The sequence below is a fragment of the Polistes canadensis genome, unplaced genomic scaffold, assembly GCF_001313835.1.
Source record: "Polistes canadensis isolate GaletaPanama2010 unplaced genomic scaffold, ASM131383v1 scaffold_287, whole genome shotgun sequence".
NCBI classification, from domain to species: Eukaryota; Metazoa; Arthropoda; class Insecta; order Hymenoptera; family Vespidae; genus Polistes; species Polistes canadensis.
Genome location: NW_014569834.1, coordinates 27,975 through 43,236, shown reverse-complemented (window position 1 = coordinate 43,236; position 15,262 = coordinate 27,975). Strand labels below are relative to the sequence as shown.

Here is a 15,262-nt window from a genome sequence, read left to right as displayed (position 1 = left end):
ATTATTTTGAATAAACGCGGGCAGACACATTCGAAACAGAAATTGTAGTTCCGGGGGAACGCGTAATATAGCGCGGAGATGTCGTATGTGGTAAATCAGGCAAACGGTTACTTGTTATGTTTAGCAGTTGTGCTCGTTCGTACTGCGAAGAATCGATGAGTGTTGTATTATTTTAATTCTTTTTTGGGCGCTTTTTAGTAGCCGCGAAATTCGAAATATGCAGTTTTATAAAGAAAAATTACTCTCGCCCGGACAATTAAAGCGATTAAGCGAGCACAAATATAGTTGCACAACCAATAGTCTATTGGATGCATTTCTTCAACCCTGGTGGGACTGGCTAGTCAGCAAGGTTCCACTTTGGCTTGCACCGAATTTGATCACGGTTTTGGGTCTAATTGTCAATATTGTTACTACATTGATATTAGTTTATTATAGTCCTGATGCTAAAGTTGAGGTATATATAACCTAAGTTCTTCTTTCTTATCATATCATATCATGCATACATGACTGACCATTATACTGCAAATTAAAAGATACCAACATGGTCTATCAAAGACAAATTATCTTCCTTTATATGTTTCTATTTAATAAAACTGTTTTATCATTATATTCTTTTCTATATTTCTCTTTTGACAATGACAATGACAGTGACACTGACAGCAAAATTGCCAAATATGATATTTTTTATTTTCTTAATACCATATTTTTCCTTGTCATGCTCATTAATTATTCATCTAATTAATTTTCATAATTATTTATTCGTTGCCTGTTCAGATATAATTATTTAGATTTGTAATGCTCTCTTATTACTATTGTTTAATAAATTGTTGTTATTATAGGCACCTAGGTGGGCATGTTTCTTATGTGCATTGGGTTTATTTATTTACCAAAGTTTGGATGCTATCGATGGCAAACAGGCTAGAAGAACTGGTACCTCTACGCCTTTGGGAGAACTGTTTGATCATGGATGCGATTCAATATCGACAGGTAAATTATTTCATTATACTCCTAATATTAATACGTACTCTCTTTTACCTTTTAATACTATTTTATATATTCTTTTACTTTTCAGTATTCGTAGCATTATCCGCTTGTATAGCCGTACAGTTGGGATATTATCCAACATGGATGTTCTTTCAATGTTTTTGTGCAATGACTTTATTTTATTGTGCACATTGGCAAACTTATGTCTCAGGTAAATGACATTTCATTTTTATAATGTTACTATACATTTGCTGTACGCTTTGTATATTCATATATATATTTTTGTTCGTTAACAGGATCTCTAAGATTTGGTAAAGTGGATGTTACGGAAGCCCAGTTCACCATCATAGGAATACATCTGATATCAGCCATTTTTGGACCTAGAATTTGGATGATGGAGGTTGTATCTCTTTTTTTTTCCATCGCATTTCATCTATCTTAGATGTTCATTATTTTTTTTATTTTTTTAAGACTATTTTATATTTGAATTTTAGTTGTAACGAGTTATGCATACCTTTTACAATTATTAGTTCACATATCGCGTATTTTCATCCAATTGTTTTATTTTTTTTATATTTTCTTTAACCACGATTTAAGCATAGTCTCACCTCTATTTGCTATGTATATATATATGCACATATATATATGCACATATATAATTTATTTTCATTACCGACAAAGGAAGCACAAATAATCACAAGTAATCTAGACATTGTATGGCTAGCAAACAATACATCCAGAGAAGGATTAAATAAGGTAGTTAAAAAAGAAAAAAAAAAAGGATACCTAGAATTTTTCTCACCATTTTGATGCTTTTTTTTTAAGCGTGTTTAACTATGCTAATATCATATTATGTACAAAGTCAATATCTTCAAATCAACCCTCTCACGTATATACATACTCTAGTTTAGTTGACTCTAATAGATTTATTATTATCATTATCATTATTATTATTATTATTATTATTATTATTATTATTATTTTACAGATTTTGTAAAATTTTTATTTATTTATTTAATTGTTTAATCTTACACTTACAAAAAGTTGATATTCTCGTATTATTTATTACATTATTAAATCAAATATTTGCATACACGAATGTTAATAATGAAACGAAAGGAATTAAAAAAGAAAAAAAAAACAAAGAAGAAGAGAAGGAAGTAGGAATAGAAATAAAATAGGATTTATTTTTTACATATATATATATATACCTATTTTGGTTGTTTAATTCAATCGATGACTCATGGAGTTTGAAAAGAGAATATTAAAACCGGTGATTATTAATTGCATGAGTCTAACGTGAACGTTTCTTCCAGATACCATACATTGATGGTTTTCTGTTGAAATATTTAATAGGAGTTATGACAGTGGTGTGTGCTCTGGCAAACTTATATTCCATATTTTCGGTGATTTTCACCGGAGGAGTTGGGAAGAATGGTTCGACTGTCGCTGTAAGTTCGTTTAATTAGACACTTTTTTCGGTTGAACATAAGGAATTGGGATCGGCATGGCATGAAGAGCAGTGCTGGAAGTACTTCTATATATATATACATATGTATATATAATATATATATATATATATATATATATATTTATATATATTTATCTATATATATGTATATATTTATCGCCAATACTTAACAAAACTTTCGAACACGTTACCTTCATTACATATCCCTATAATTATCCTTCGTCAGATTGTTATTTTTCTTTTTCTTTAAAATCAATCAAATTCAACATCAATATTCTAATTTTCCTTGCCACGATATCTAATTTTGCTTTCAATATTTCCACTACGTAGATTCGTACGTAGTTTAATTACCTTTTATATTAATACTACATTGTTTTTTAAGTTGTTTTATTACTAACAAGGGATAATAAGAGTTTTATATTTGTCCGACGAGAGGGGCAGAAGTCTGGGGAAATTCCGTTTATATGCGTAGAATATAAAAAGAAAGAAAACGAATAGAATAAAAAAAAGAAGAAAAAAAAACAAGCAAACGCTTAGACACAACAATTAAGTTTTTGCAATGGTAGAGAAAAATGTTCCGCTCGAATGCAAATGAATAACAATGCAACCTTGTCTCTTGTAACATAACGAATAATATCTTTTAAGTTTATTTCCTTCTGTGTTTCTTCTTTTATTTTATCATTATTATTATTATTAAATATACAGTTCTTAAATGTACTCTTTTCTTGCTGCAATTATGCTCTCGTTGTTTCTTTTCTTTTTTACTTCTCTATCAATCGTCATCATACTTGATGCTTTTTTTGTAGAATTTATTATACAAAAATGCGACTTTACGATATTGTCACACATTTTTTTTCTTTTTTATATCTTTTGATTATATGAATTTCTGATGCATCGAGAAGAATTTTCTCTTTTTTTTTCCCTCAATTAGAATACGTTCTCTGTATGATTAATACCAATTAGTTTCATTTTTGTTTTTCTCCTTCTTCTTCTTCTTCTTCTTCTTCTTCTACTTCTTCTAATATTCGAACGCGATGAAATTTATTTCTTCAAACATTTTTACTTAACTATTTCTTTTAAATTACGTTTGAAATTGTTTTGTTAAAATGCTACACTTTCGTTCGATCCACGATTCTTTTCCTTCTTCCTCCTCTTACCACCACCTCCTCCTCCTCCTCTTCCTCTTTTGCTTATATTTTTGCATTCGTTTTTTTCTGTCGATTGATTACGTAATACAATATAAAAAAAAAACAATAATAAAAGAGAAAACACATCAGCAATACACAACAAGAACAACCACGAACTACTACTATTACTACTACCAATCAACTATAAAACTATCCAACGAGAATAACAACAATCAATCAACGAGGAAGAGAACACGATACAACACTCTTACTTAGCAATTAATTGTGCTTCCTTTTTGAGTATATATGCCTTTCTGATAAAAAGAAAAAAAAAAGGAAAACAAATTATAATAAAAAGAAAAGAAAAGGAAAAAAGGAAATATTAGATTACAGGTATAGGAAAAATATCTTCAATGGCATTTATATATGACGACGATAGTCCACAAATTTCTAAGAAATTTCGATTATAAGAATAGATGATCAGTATGGATTTTTGGTTGAAGATTTAGAATTGTGCAAAATTTCTCAATTGTTTTCTCAACATCCAACTCTTAATGGGGATATATTATTTTGACCTTTTTTTTCGTCTAATTTGTCGTCCCAATTGGTTTTGCGATACTCGACGATCAAAGGGGAGGATTGTGAATTTGGTTTATATATATGGTTTCAAAATTTCGTTAGACGTTTGTCTCTTTTAAATCTTTTTAAAACACTGTGAGGAGAAATATTATCGATAGAGGACTCGAGATTGGATGGGAAATATAAATTAAACGATTAAATTTAATTGCATTTCTTCCCCCCCCCCCGTAACCCTAATATTTATTTCTTCTTTCCGTCTCAATGATAGGGGGATCTTCTTTTTTTTAAAAAAAATATAAAAGAGTAAGATTTTAATGGATTTGTTTAGATTCCTATGCTCGGTCTGGGTACGCTAAGTTGTTACATGGCAGCGATATTTTACGTGGGCTACACTCACGTATTTCTTCAGTTTTGTAAAGTCTTTGAATCTGGTGGAATTGGAAAGAACGGTTCGACCATTGCAGTAAGTTCGAACAAAATGAAAAATCATCAAATATATAACAAAAAGATATTAAGATATATATTATAAAAATACGAATAATTTGAACAGAAGAAGAATATTGGTTGTTCGCAACAACGCGAGTATCCGAACAAACGAATGTTGTTTTTTAAAAATATACAAAAAGGAAAGCAAACGAACGAACAAACAAACAAAAAAAAAAAAAGAAAAGAAGAAGATACGACTAAATAATTTCTATTGTAGTTATTTATTATTTGCCAGCCATAGTAGTTTTGTTGTTTTATTTCTTTTCTTTTTTTTTTGTTTTTTCTTTTCTCTTAGAACAATTTTGTATTCACCAAACTTCTGCAACAAATTTTCTTGCGCTTGATAATAATTCACTTTTTACTCTCTTTCTCTCTTTCTCTCTCTTTCTCTCTCTTTTTCTCTCTTTATCTCTTTATTTTCGACAACTATTCTATCCCTAATTACCAAACTTCTTGATCTAACTATTACTAATTAACAATGATGATTTCCATTTGATAATATAGGATGCTAAAATAAAACTTTCGAAACTGAAATCGTAAGATTTGGCAAAAAAAAGGTCTTGAAATGTGGTTTGATATCATTCAATACAATGTGAATTCTAATTCAATCTAATTCGATTGAAATTTGTTTCTATTTCGTTAATTGTGTGCCCATAGCACGCGTGTAATACTACTTCGATGATATTTTTTATGGATAATAAGAGTTCCTCCCTGTGTACACGTGAGGTTTTGATGGGAAGGTCGAATCGAATGTTCTTTACAATTATTTTATTATCGAATTTATATATTATAGGAGGAGAGTGTAGGGGATATTATAGAATGCAATGTAATTAACCCTTCCTTCTTTATTATCAAAATTGTCTCATTTTTTTTATTTTCGATTGGTGATTATGGGTCTAACGAATATGTATATACATATATGGTTTCAGGGTCACTTTAATCTATATTCGTCTATATCTATTTCTATATAGTCAATCTTTCTAATTTACATACTTGTTTTATCTATATATATATATAAATCAATTACTGTTTGTGTCTCAATCAAATCTTTCTCTCTCTTTTTTTCTCAGTCTTTCTAAAGACACTTTTATTGTTAGAGATGTGTGTTGATACAAAAAAAAAAAAAAAAAAAAAAAAAAAAACGACCACCATGTGTTGAGAAAGAGATTGAAAATATTCACTCTGCTTGATGTTGAAGCTAACTAACGGAAAGATGTTTCGTATCGCTCATGCAGTTGCCATATACTGGCACAGAGGTCAAGATCTTTCCATTATGGGCCGCCGTGGGCATCGCTATTTTACTTGCACAAAGCAGTATATCCGTCATACTTGCCGGTGGTGTCGGAAAAAATGGCTCCACCGTCGCAGTAAGTGTTGTCAGAGTTTTCATTTCTCAAAAGTATATTCTCTCCTTAAAGCGTCCCACCACGTGTGTAGTGCACTTAAATAATAATAATATTTATCTTTTATTTTTTTTTTCTTTCTCTCTCTTTCTTTCTTTCTTTCTTTTTTTTTTTTTTTTTTTTTTGGTTTAGCCCCAAGCAAATTTATTCCATGATTAATATTTTTGTGTTATATTAATTCGTGTATATTAAGTTGATTAATACGAATTTACACATGATATATTTTTATATTATGTGTGTTACCATCATCGTATATATTTTTATTATACATTAGGAGATTAATTATTTCATCATTATTATTATTATTATTATTATTTAAGTTTTTATTATTTCTTCTTCGTTACATTTCAACGTTTTGTATACAAATTATTTCTAACATTTGAAAGAGGAAATGGAATAGAGGAAATGCAACCGTTGTGTTGCACCATTGTTTAACCCTTTCTTAGCAACCCTTATTATAATAGGAATCTTCTATGGAAAAATCCCTTGTATGATGACCATGATACATGGGATGTATAAATTCTTGCATTGATACTATCGTATTGATGTTGATAATAATCTTTACAAAAAAAAAAAAAGATATCCGAAAGCCTGACTTATTTAGTATTCTAATGTTTAACAATTGGATGAGATCAAAAATAACAATACGTTGCAATGTTACGAAGGATTTCCAAAGTTCGTTTGTGTTAGGTTGCTTCTGATATTGGCTAGATCGCAATTAATAAAAAAAAAAAAAAAAAAAAAAAAAAAAAAGAAAAAAAAAAAAGCAAAAACAAAAAAAAAAAAAAAAAAAACCCCCCGAGAAAAAAAAACCAAGAAATTTATAATATCGCCTGCTTATTATTGTTAGTATTTTGACCATAAATAATTCCCTGNAAAAAAAAGATATCCGAAAGCCTGACTTATTTAGTATTCTAATGTTTAACAATTGGATGAGATCAAAAATAACAATACGTTGCAATGTTACGAAGAATTTCATTAATTAATCATTATTTTTTTATATCTTATTTTGCATGTGATGGTTAAGGAAAAAAAAAAAAAAAAAACAAAAAGATATAAAATAATGCCAAAACAAAACGAAAAAAAAAAAAAACCCCCCGAGAAAAAAAAACCAAGAAATTTATAATATCGCCTGCTTATTATTGTTAGTATTTTGACCATAAATAATTCCCTGTGCTTCGAATCTAATGAAATATCTTCTTCTGGTTAGTAGTGTGTCCCCGATCAAAGGCAAATCAAGGTTTTTTACTGCAAGTTTACCACGAACAGCAACAACAACAACAATAACAACAATACATCTTCCTCTTTATCAATTTTACTTACTTGTTCTAATCGACACACGACGAAATTATACAGAACTGGGCCTAAATCTTATTATATCGACAAACCCAAAAAATTAAAAACAAAAAATAAAAGAGAAAATGATCACACGACATTGTTACGTAATAATACACACTTTGTTCGTATTATATCACCAATTTTGTGCTGTTTTCAATAAGGTTTATTATATTATACACCCACACACTCAAAACGCGTATATTTATCTTCCTCTTTGTATCTCTCTCTCTCTCTCTCTCTTTGTTTCTATCTATATCTGTCTCTGTCTCTCTCTTTCTTTCTCTCTCTCTCTCTTTCTTTCTCGTAAGGATTTGATCATTTAAAAGAAAATTTTAGGACGTGTATTTGTTCTCTTTGTATACCTCGTCAGTTTCCACCTTTCCCACCCTCCTGCATTCCACTTTCCTCCCACGTTAACTTTCCAATCCAAAAAAAATGTTTGTCTGTCGAATAAATTGTTTTCCAACGAATCTTGCATGAAATTTATGGAGAAAAAAATCTTAGTAATTGTTTCAAATTTATGCAGCAAAATTTGTTCTAATTACGTGTCTTTTTTCCTCTTGCGTTGAGAGAAAACACTTCTCTCTTTGTTATTTATTTCTATTCGTAAGATAAATGTTGCGCATCTTTATCAATTGAAATTGTTTTTCTATACTTTGTTGGATTTTTCCCATATTCTTTTCTGTCGCTCTAGCTCACGTTTATATATTTTGTAAAAACTATTTTTCTTATTGTAATATTCTATGCATGCACTATTTTTGCTAGCACTGCTTTGCTTTAATTATATGTTTAATAACTAATTTGATCTAATGCATCTTTAATAGGATTAAATATTAGAAAAGGAGACCGATAATTAATAATTACTGTTCGTTCAAATTTTTCACTTATCTTTTTTTGTTTTTCTATATTCTATTTAATCGATTAATTATTTATTTTATTAATTAATTAATTAATTATCGATCTCTTATTGCATATATATTATCTCGATTGCTTTTGCTTGTTAACTTTTTTAAAGAGTTCTCAAATTTTGCGATATGAAATGTACAAAAAAAAAAAAAACAAAGTCAATATATATATAATTTTTTTTTTTGTTTGCGTTAAATACAATTGAATTTTTTCTTTTAGTTAAATTTGTTTAGTGTGTCGTATTTGATTATTATTAGATGAGTATAATAACAAAAAAAAGAAAAAAACAAAAGACAATTTTTTGATCTCAAAAAAAGTATACAAAAATATCACAATTCGTTTAATTAATTATTTTCTTTTATGATGATATAATAGAATTTTACTGCATAACAATGATTACAAATTTCAGGGAACATCGGTACTGTCGCCGATCATCCCATTTAGTTTCGTGGTAGTGCCAGCTTTCATTATTTATAGAAAAAGTGCTGAGCACGTATACGAAAATCATCCTGCTCTGTATATACTTGCATTTGGGATGGTTGCAGCTAAAGTTACCAATCGATTGGTGGTAAGTGTATTTACATATATATATATATTATTTAATCATTAAAAAAATAAAACACAGAAAAACATTTATATAAATGTTTCAATTGTATATCTTACATTTAATACACAATGTGTAATATAATATATAATATAATTATTTCTTGATATTACAGGTTGCTCATATGACGAAAAATGAGATGCAATATTTAGATAGTTCCTTGATTGGTCCAGCAATGCTGTTTCTTAACCAGTACTTCAACTTTTTTATCAAAGAGTACTACGTTCTCTGGCTGTGTTTCGTAAGTGCTGTTTTTTATTCTCCTATTTTATTTTTTTTTTTTTTCTACTAAAAAGAAAAAGAAACAAAAATCAACCGGTGCGTGTACAAAAATTCCAAAAAACTCCAAAAAATCGAATCTGATCTGTGTTATTTAGATTTGGGTCACGTTGGACCTTCTGCGATATAGCTCTCAAGTCTGCCTTGAAATTTGTGATCATATGAAGATAAAGCTATTCAGAATACCTGTGGGGGATCATCGGAATGTCGGGCCTCAGCTTAACGTCGCCGAAAAAAATGGTACTAATAGGTCTCAACGTAACAAATTGCAAAAGAAACACCACTAAGACTTAATTGTGATAATAAATGATCTCTGTATCATTTAATATATATATATATAAAATTAAGAATAAACAACAAACCGGGAATAAGAGTTTAAGTGTTGAAAACAAAAAAAACAAAAAGTCATTAGAGTATGATTTTGTAGTTTTAAAATGAAACTTTCCAATTGATCTGTACAAACGATGTTGAATTATTACGATTTTTCCAAAAGAGTATATATAGCTCATTTGTTATCACATTAATTATTATAATAATATATATATATATATATAGTTAGCTATTTTTTCCGTAAAACGATTTAGTCAAATTCGAATAGATGATATAAATCAAATCGTTCGTATCTACGATGATATATCGTTGTCAGGTATATATAGTTTAATAGTAAAAGGGAAATATAAACGTTACGAGTAAGGTGTAACTTGCTCTAATGCGTTAATATTAATATAACATTACAAAATTTATTATTTAATTAAAAAAATTTCCTTTACTTTTTTGTTTTATTTTGTAGGCTTAACGAGGAAAGATTTAATTAAATTAACTGCATCTCGGTGAACGATCGATGAAATCCACGGTGATCAAAAATTTGGCAAATTATCTCTATGATTCGGTACTTATAATTGGAAACGATAAAATTGGGTTTAGCGTAGACGAAAGAAAAAAGAAAAAAGAAAAAGAACATAACAAGAAAAGGAAGAGAACAAATGGATTTTAATTATTTAGCCAAAAACAAGAAAAAAATCATAAATTATACGAACGGTTTGACTAGAAAGAAAACGCAGAAGCCAGATTGCACTCTTACTTCGTTTTCTCTTTTGCTAATTTAACATATAACAAAAAAAAAAAAAAAAGGATATAAATATATATATATATATAAAAATTAATTATTAAATACAATATATTATATATATATATATATATTATATAATATAATATAGAGAATTATCGAAATTTATTTTGATAATATTTCTGCCTTTTGCAGAAATGTCCTTTGTAAACTTTGGAGATACTGATATAAATAGGTATTAAGTTCATTATGATATACATATTACGTATATATATTATAGATAACACTCCTGAATGAGATGATGATATTTATTTCTCAATATTGTCTCTATGTGTTTGACATTTTTTTTTGTCTTGCACCCGCATACCAATATTCTAATACATATATGTATATACATGTATATATATACATATACATATATGTATAAATCAAATCATTATATTTCTTTAATCCTATCTAATAATTAAAAAAAAAAAAAAAGAAGTAAAACACATAGAAAATTCTATTAGATGGTATGATTTTTTTTGTTGAATGTTGAAAATTTTAGTTGCAAATGAAATGATTTCTTTCTTTTCAAAAAGACACTTTTATTCTAGCACTCTATACACGTTCAATAATATAATAATGGTAATAATTTAATCATGGCATTGGTGTGTAATACTATTGTCTCATATTTGTCTCGTTAACGTATATACACATCCTTTTTTCTTTTTATTAATCTCTTATTATATCTGTATATGTAATATATTATCGATTTGTACATACATTGTAGATGATAAAATGGTAAAAGAAAAAAAAAAAGAAAGAAATAAGAAAAAACAAACAAAAGAGAAAAGATATTAATTCAGGAAATAGCGTTCTTTTTTTTTTTGAATACGTTAAAAATCATTAATGGACAAAATATTAATGCACGTAGTTCGAGATAATAATAATAATTTTATATATATATTTTTTTTTTGCATTAGGATTGATTGCGTTTATGTTATATATTTTGATCTAAGGTTTCTTTAGGAAAGATTACGATGATCCAATATGTTTCTTTTTCTATTTTTCTATTTTTTTGTTTTTTTTTTTTAAACATCGATCGAACGAAGTTTTTAATAACAATAATATATTAATATCAGCTTTGTGATGTATTATCTCGTAAATGGAAACAAATACCTTTTATATTAATTTACACACCTGTGCTTTGAATCATCTTCTTATTTCACATTTTGCGGTAGAATGCATTGGGTAGAATTTAAAAAAAAAAAATATACGTTTATAGGGAATTGTAAGTAAAAAAAAAGAAAAGAAAAGAAAATAAAAGAAAAGAAAAAGGAGAAAGAAGAATAAAACAAAAAATAATGTAATCTTCGATGAACGAATTTGATTATCATCAAATTTTCACGACGCCATGACGTACACTGATATGAAGAAAAAAAAAGAAAAAGAAAAAAAAAACCCATAATGTTCCAACGATAATATTAAACTTCGTTCTCTATCTATTATTCTTTTTTTTTTTTTGTTTTTTTCTTTGTTCTTGCAAATTACACATTACATCGATATAAAAATTTACGAGAGACGAGCAGCTTTTGTTATCTGCTTGAATTTATTATTGTTCCATTTGTTTATTCTTTTTAATTTTTAATCTTTGTGTTATTATATTTTTCTTTTTGTTATAAAGTGGTGAACTGAAAAAAAAAAAAAGGAAACGAAGAGAAAAAAATGAAATGAGAAAAGAAAAGAAAGGAATAGGAAAAGTAATAAGAGAACGTACTCGGTATAAAAGTTCAGATTTTTGTGCATCGAACTCATTTTCTATCTCTCTTTCTCTCTTGTGTATTCTTTAAAAAAAAAAAAACAATATATTCTTCTTGATAAACGAGTTTACCACCATTTGCCATTTTTCATTTAATATAACCAAAATCTAATCTCGTAAAAAAAAAAGCAGCCACATTTTATATTACGCTTTAACTCTTCTATATCTATCTGTAAGCACTTTTGAAGAAAAAAAAAACAATTAATTTTTCGATGTGTTCATCGTAATCTATAGTTAGTACGCTTTATTTATGTTATTTCTTTTTTCATTCTTTTTCTATCTATCTTTTTCTATCTGTCTCTCTGTCTACATGTCTTTCTATTTCTCTATCTATCTCTGTCTTCTTTTTTCATTTTTCTTGTAGCTGTATACACGTAAGTATGTGTCCCACTGCGACTAATCAATTGAAAGAACAATAAACAAAAAACAAAAATAATTTAAATTGTTATTATTATTATTAATAATATATTTTTTTTTTTAATTTTCTTTTTTTATTTTATTTTAACCATTTCGTTACGTATTCGCAATTATTATATTTGTTTGTTGCCCATACGTATATCGTTGCATGATACGATCCCCAATTAAAATGGGTCAGTCGTTCGTACGGGGCCTTTGCATAAACAAACGACCCCGTTATATGGTGGGTCAGTCGTAACGAAAGGGTTAAATTTCATTTAATCTTCTCTATTTCTGATATGAATTATATTTTTTCTCTCTTGTTTCATTGATAACGGTTGCGTCACGGTTTAATGTTTAAATATATGTAAAGATTTGAATAAAATATTATTTTAGAAATTTATACGAAACGTATATCTTTGTAATTTTTCTCACATCAGTTGTTGCACTTCTATCTTTTTCACTCTCTCTCTCTCATTCTCTCTCTCTTTCTTTCTTTATATCTTTTTTTTTTCCTTTCTCGCGTGGCATCATTGCAATCTAAGCAATCACCACCACCACCACTCTTTTGTATTATATCAATATTAATTATTAATATATAACGCATTATTAACAATACTTTTATGCAATGGTAACGTTTTTGCGAATGCTTGCTGCACGTTGTTAGTTTGTGGCATCTAAGTTTGAAATCGATTAGTTAAAAATACAACAAAAATAAATAAATGCACATAAATATCTTTTCTAATCGTTGTTGTTCGTAATTTTTGCAACCCGTATGCTGCTAATAAACTTTTTACTTGATAATTCAATAACAATTGATTACAACAATCTACGAGACGATGATAATATTTTAACGGAATGTTTGCACGTTTTTTATTTTGCATGAAGGAACAAAATAAAATTAAAAATAATTAAAAAAATAAAACAAACGCACAAAAAAAAAAAAAAGGAAATAATTAAAAACGATGCGTTTGAATAGTGTACGTCTCTTTCGTCTATCTCGATCTTTTTTTTTCTTTTTAAGATTGTTGAACGTATGAAATTTTTTTTAATGTTAAAAAAAAGAAGAATAAAAAATCTGCGAACGATAAAAACGTTATTGTTACGAAACAAAAAGCTACGTAACATACATTTGTTATATCGTTTAATTTAACACGTTGACTGTCTAGTGAGCAAAATTTATTAACAATAATATAAAAACAATGTAGAAAATATCGGTGGACTTCACACCTCCTGCTGTGGCCATGATTGACAGAAAAAAATGTCGGTCATGGGTGATGACAACCCCCCTCAGCCCCCTCTTATGGCAGTGAACGTGTTAAATCTACATCTATCCCTATTTGTATTGGTATGCATGAAGAGTTTTGTTCACAGCTCACATGGTCATCGAACAGGAACCGCTGTTAAACGAAGATTATCATCATCATCATCATCATCGTGGCTCTGATACGACAACCCTCGACATCTGACGTTTACTACCCCCCTCCCAACCCCCATAGCGCATGGTGGTAACACCGAACACGTACCACCAACGTATTATATTTAAAACTTAATTTACAATTTAAAACACGATGTGAATTGTATAAATAAGAATTTAAAAAAAAAAGAAGAAGAAAGAAAAACAAAATACCGCGCGAAAGGGAGTTCTTTACTTAAAAACTATATGAAAGAAAAAAAAAATGAAAATAAAAAAAAGAAAAAAAAAAAAAAAAAAAAAAAAAAAAAAAAAAAGCAATGAACTATAAAAAAAGTATATCTTAAATGTCAAAGTCGGATGTACAGTATTTTTTACTAGCGTCGAGAGTACAACGGGTTAATGCAAACAAAACAAAACACAAATAAAAGTAATAAAAAGGTATTTGCATACTATATAATATTAAAACGTATACGAGGAAAAAAATCCTACGTATAAACGTTTGTGCGAAGGTTATTTATTTATACGTATATATATATATATATTTCACTCTTATCAGCGGACGTTGAGAATTGTTATACTTTATTTTCTTTTTTCACTTTTTTTTTCTCTATTAACCGAGAATATCTTTACCAAAACGTTAATTGGTCATTTATTGTTTAAATTAAGTGCAACGGAACTATTGTAATTATTTTTTCCTTACGATTAGTATTACAGTTGTTTGTTTGTTTGTTTTTTTTAGACCGTCCTCCTTTTTCCTCAATCTTCTTTTGTAATCCTTTTTTTTTTCTATATATATTTTAAACGAGCACATATCTTTTAAGAAATTGTTTATGTATTTTTTTATAATATACCACGATCTGCTGCAGCCCGTAATTATAAATAAAATAAGAAACATAATAAATGTTTACGCGCGAGGAGAGGGGAAGACTCGTGCTGACATTATTGTATTAACTTATGCATTTTTGTCTATTAACATATGTGTATTATTTGTCTAAGCTTAATGAAAATGAACAAAATAATAATTAATAAGTCAAATTAATGAGAAGAACAAAAAAACATTTGTATAATCGTTCCGACGATCTAATCGTGAACACATTTCATTAATTATGATGCATCATTACTTACAACGATCGCAAAAAAATGTATTATAACTGAACGTTAAAGAATGAATTTATGAAATTCGTCGTTTGAAAATTGCGTTGCGTTAAAATAACAAAATAAAACAACAACAACAACAACAATGAGAAAAGTTATAAACTTTTCACCGTCCACTGATAAATCTATCGTCGTGCAGAACACACAAAATGTAAGCGGTAAAAGTAATAATATTAATAATAATAATAATAATAATAATATATGAGATCCCCAAATTGAACAGCTGTGTCGATTTAATTATCTTTCATAA

General features: G+C 28.0%; 1 protein-coding gene across 9 annotated transcripts; it reads left to right on the top strand.

Moving 5' to 3' along the window:
- Window positions 1–61: 61 nt before the first annotated feature.
- On the top strand, window positions 62–14,963 carry LOC106791137 (choline/ethanolaminephosphotransferase 1). 9 transcript variants are annotated; one of them, XM_014756555.1, is made up of 11 exons: window positions 62–454; window positions 840–987; window positions 1,073–1,195; window positions 1,281–1,384; window positions 2,301–2,435; window positions 4,490–4,624; window positions 5,883–6,014; window positions 8,704–8,862; window positions 9,014–9,139; window positions 9,276–9,417; window positions 13,815–14,963. In XM_014756555.1, exons 1-11 carry the CDS (start codon window positions 218–220, stop codon window positions 13,907–13,909), a joined length of 1,536 nt encoding a protein of 511 aa, XP_014612041.1. In that variant the 5' UTR covers window positions 62–217; the 3' UTR covers window positions 13,910–14,963. The 9 variants fall into 9 exon arrangements, with proteins under 9 accessions (XP_014612041.1, XP_014612035.1, XP_014612034.1 ...); XM_014756549.1 differs by lacking the exons at window positions 2,301–2,435; window positions 4,490–4,624 and adding an exon at window positions 10,439–10,478 and having other exon boundaries at window positions 64–454; XM_014756548.1 differs by lacking the exons at window positions 2,301–2,435; window positions 5,883–6,014 and adding an exon at window positions 10,439–10,478 and having other exon boundaries at window positions 64–454.
- Window positions 14,964–15,262: the final 299 nt, after the last annotated feature.

Excerpts from the sequence above, each read along its gene's own strand:
- LOC106791137 (XM_014756555.1), top strand. The coding sequence starts at position 218 with ATGCAGTTTTATAAAGAAAAATTACTCTCGCCCGGACAATTAAAGCGA. Across the intron at positions 2,436-4,489 it reads AGAATGGTTCGACTGTCGCT|ATTCCTATGCTCGGTCTGGG; the intron begins GTAAGTTCGTTT and ends GGATTTGTTTAG. Across the intron at positions 6,015-8,703 it reads AAAATGGCTCCACCGTCGCA|GGAACATCGGTACTGTCGCC; the intron begins GTAAGTGTTGTC and ends TACAAATTTCAG.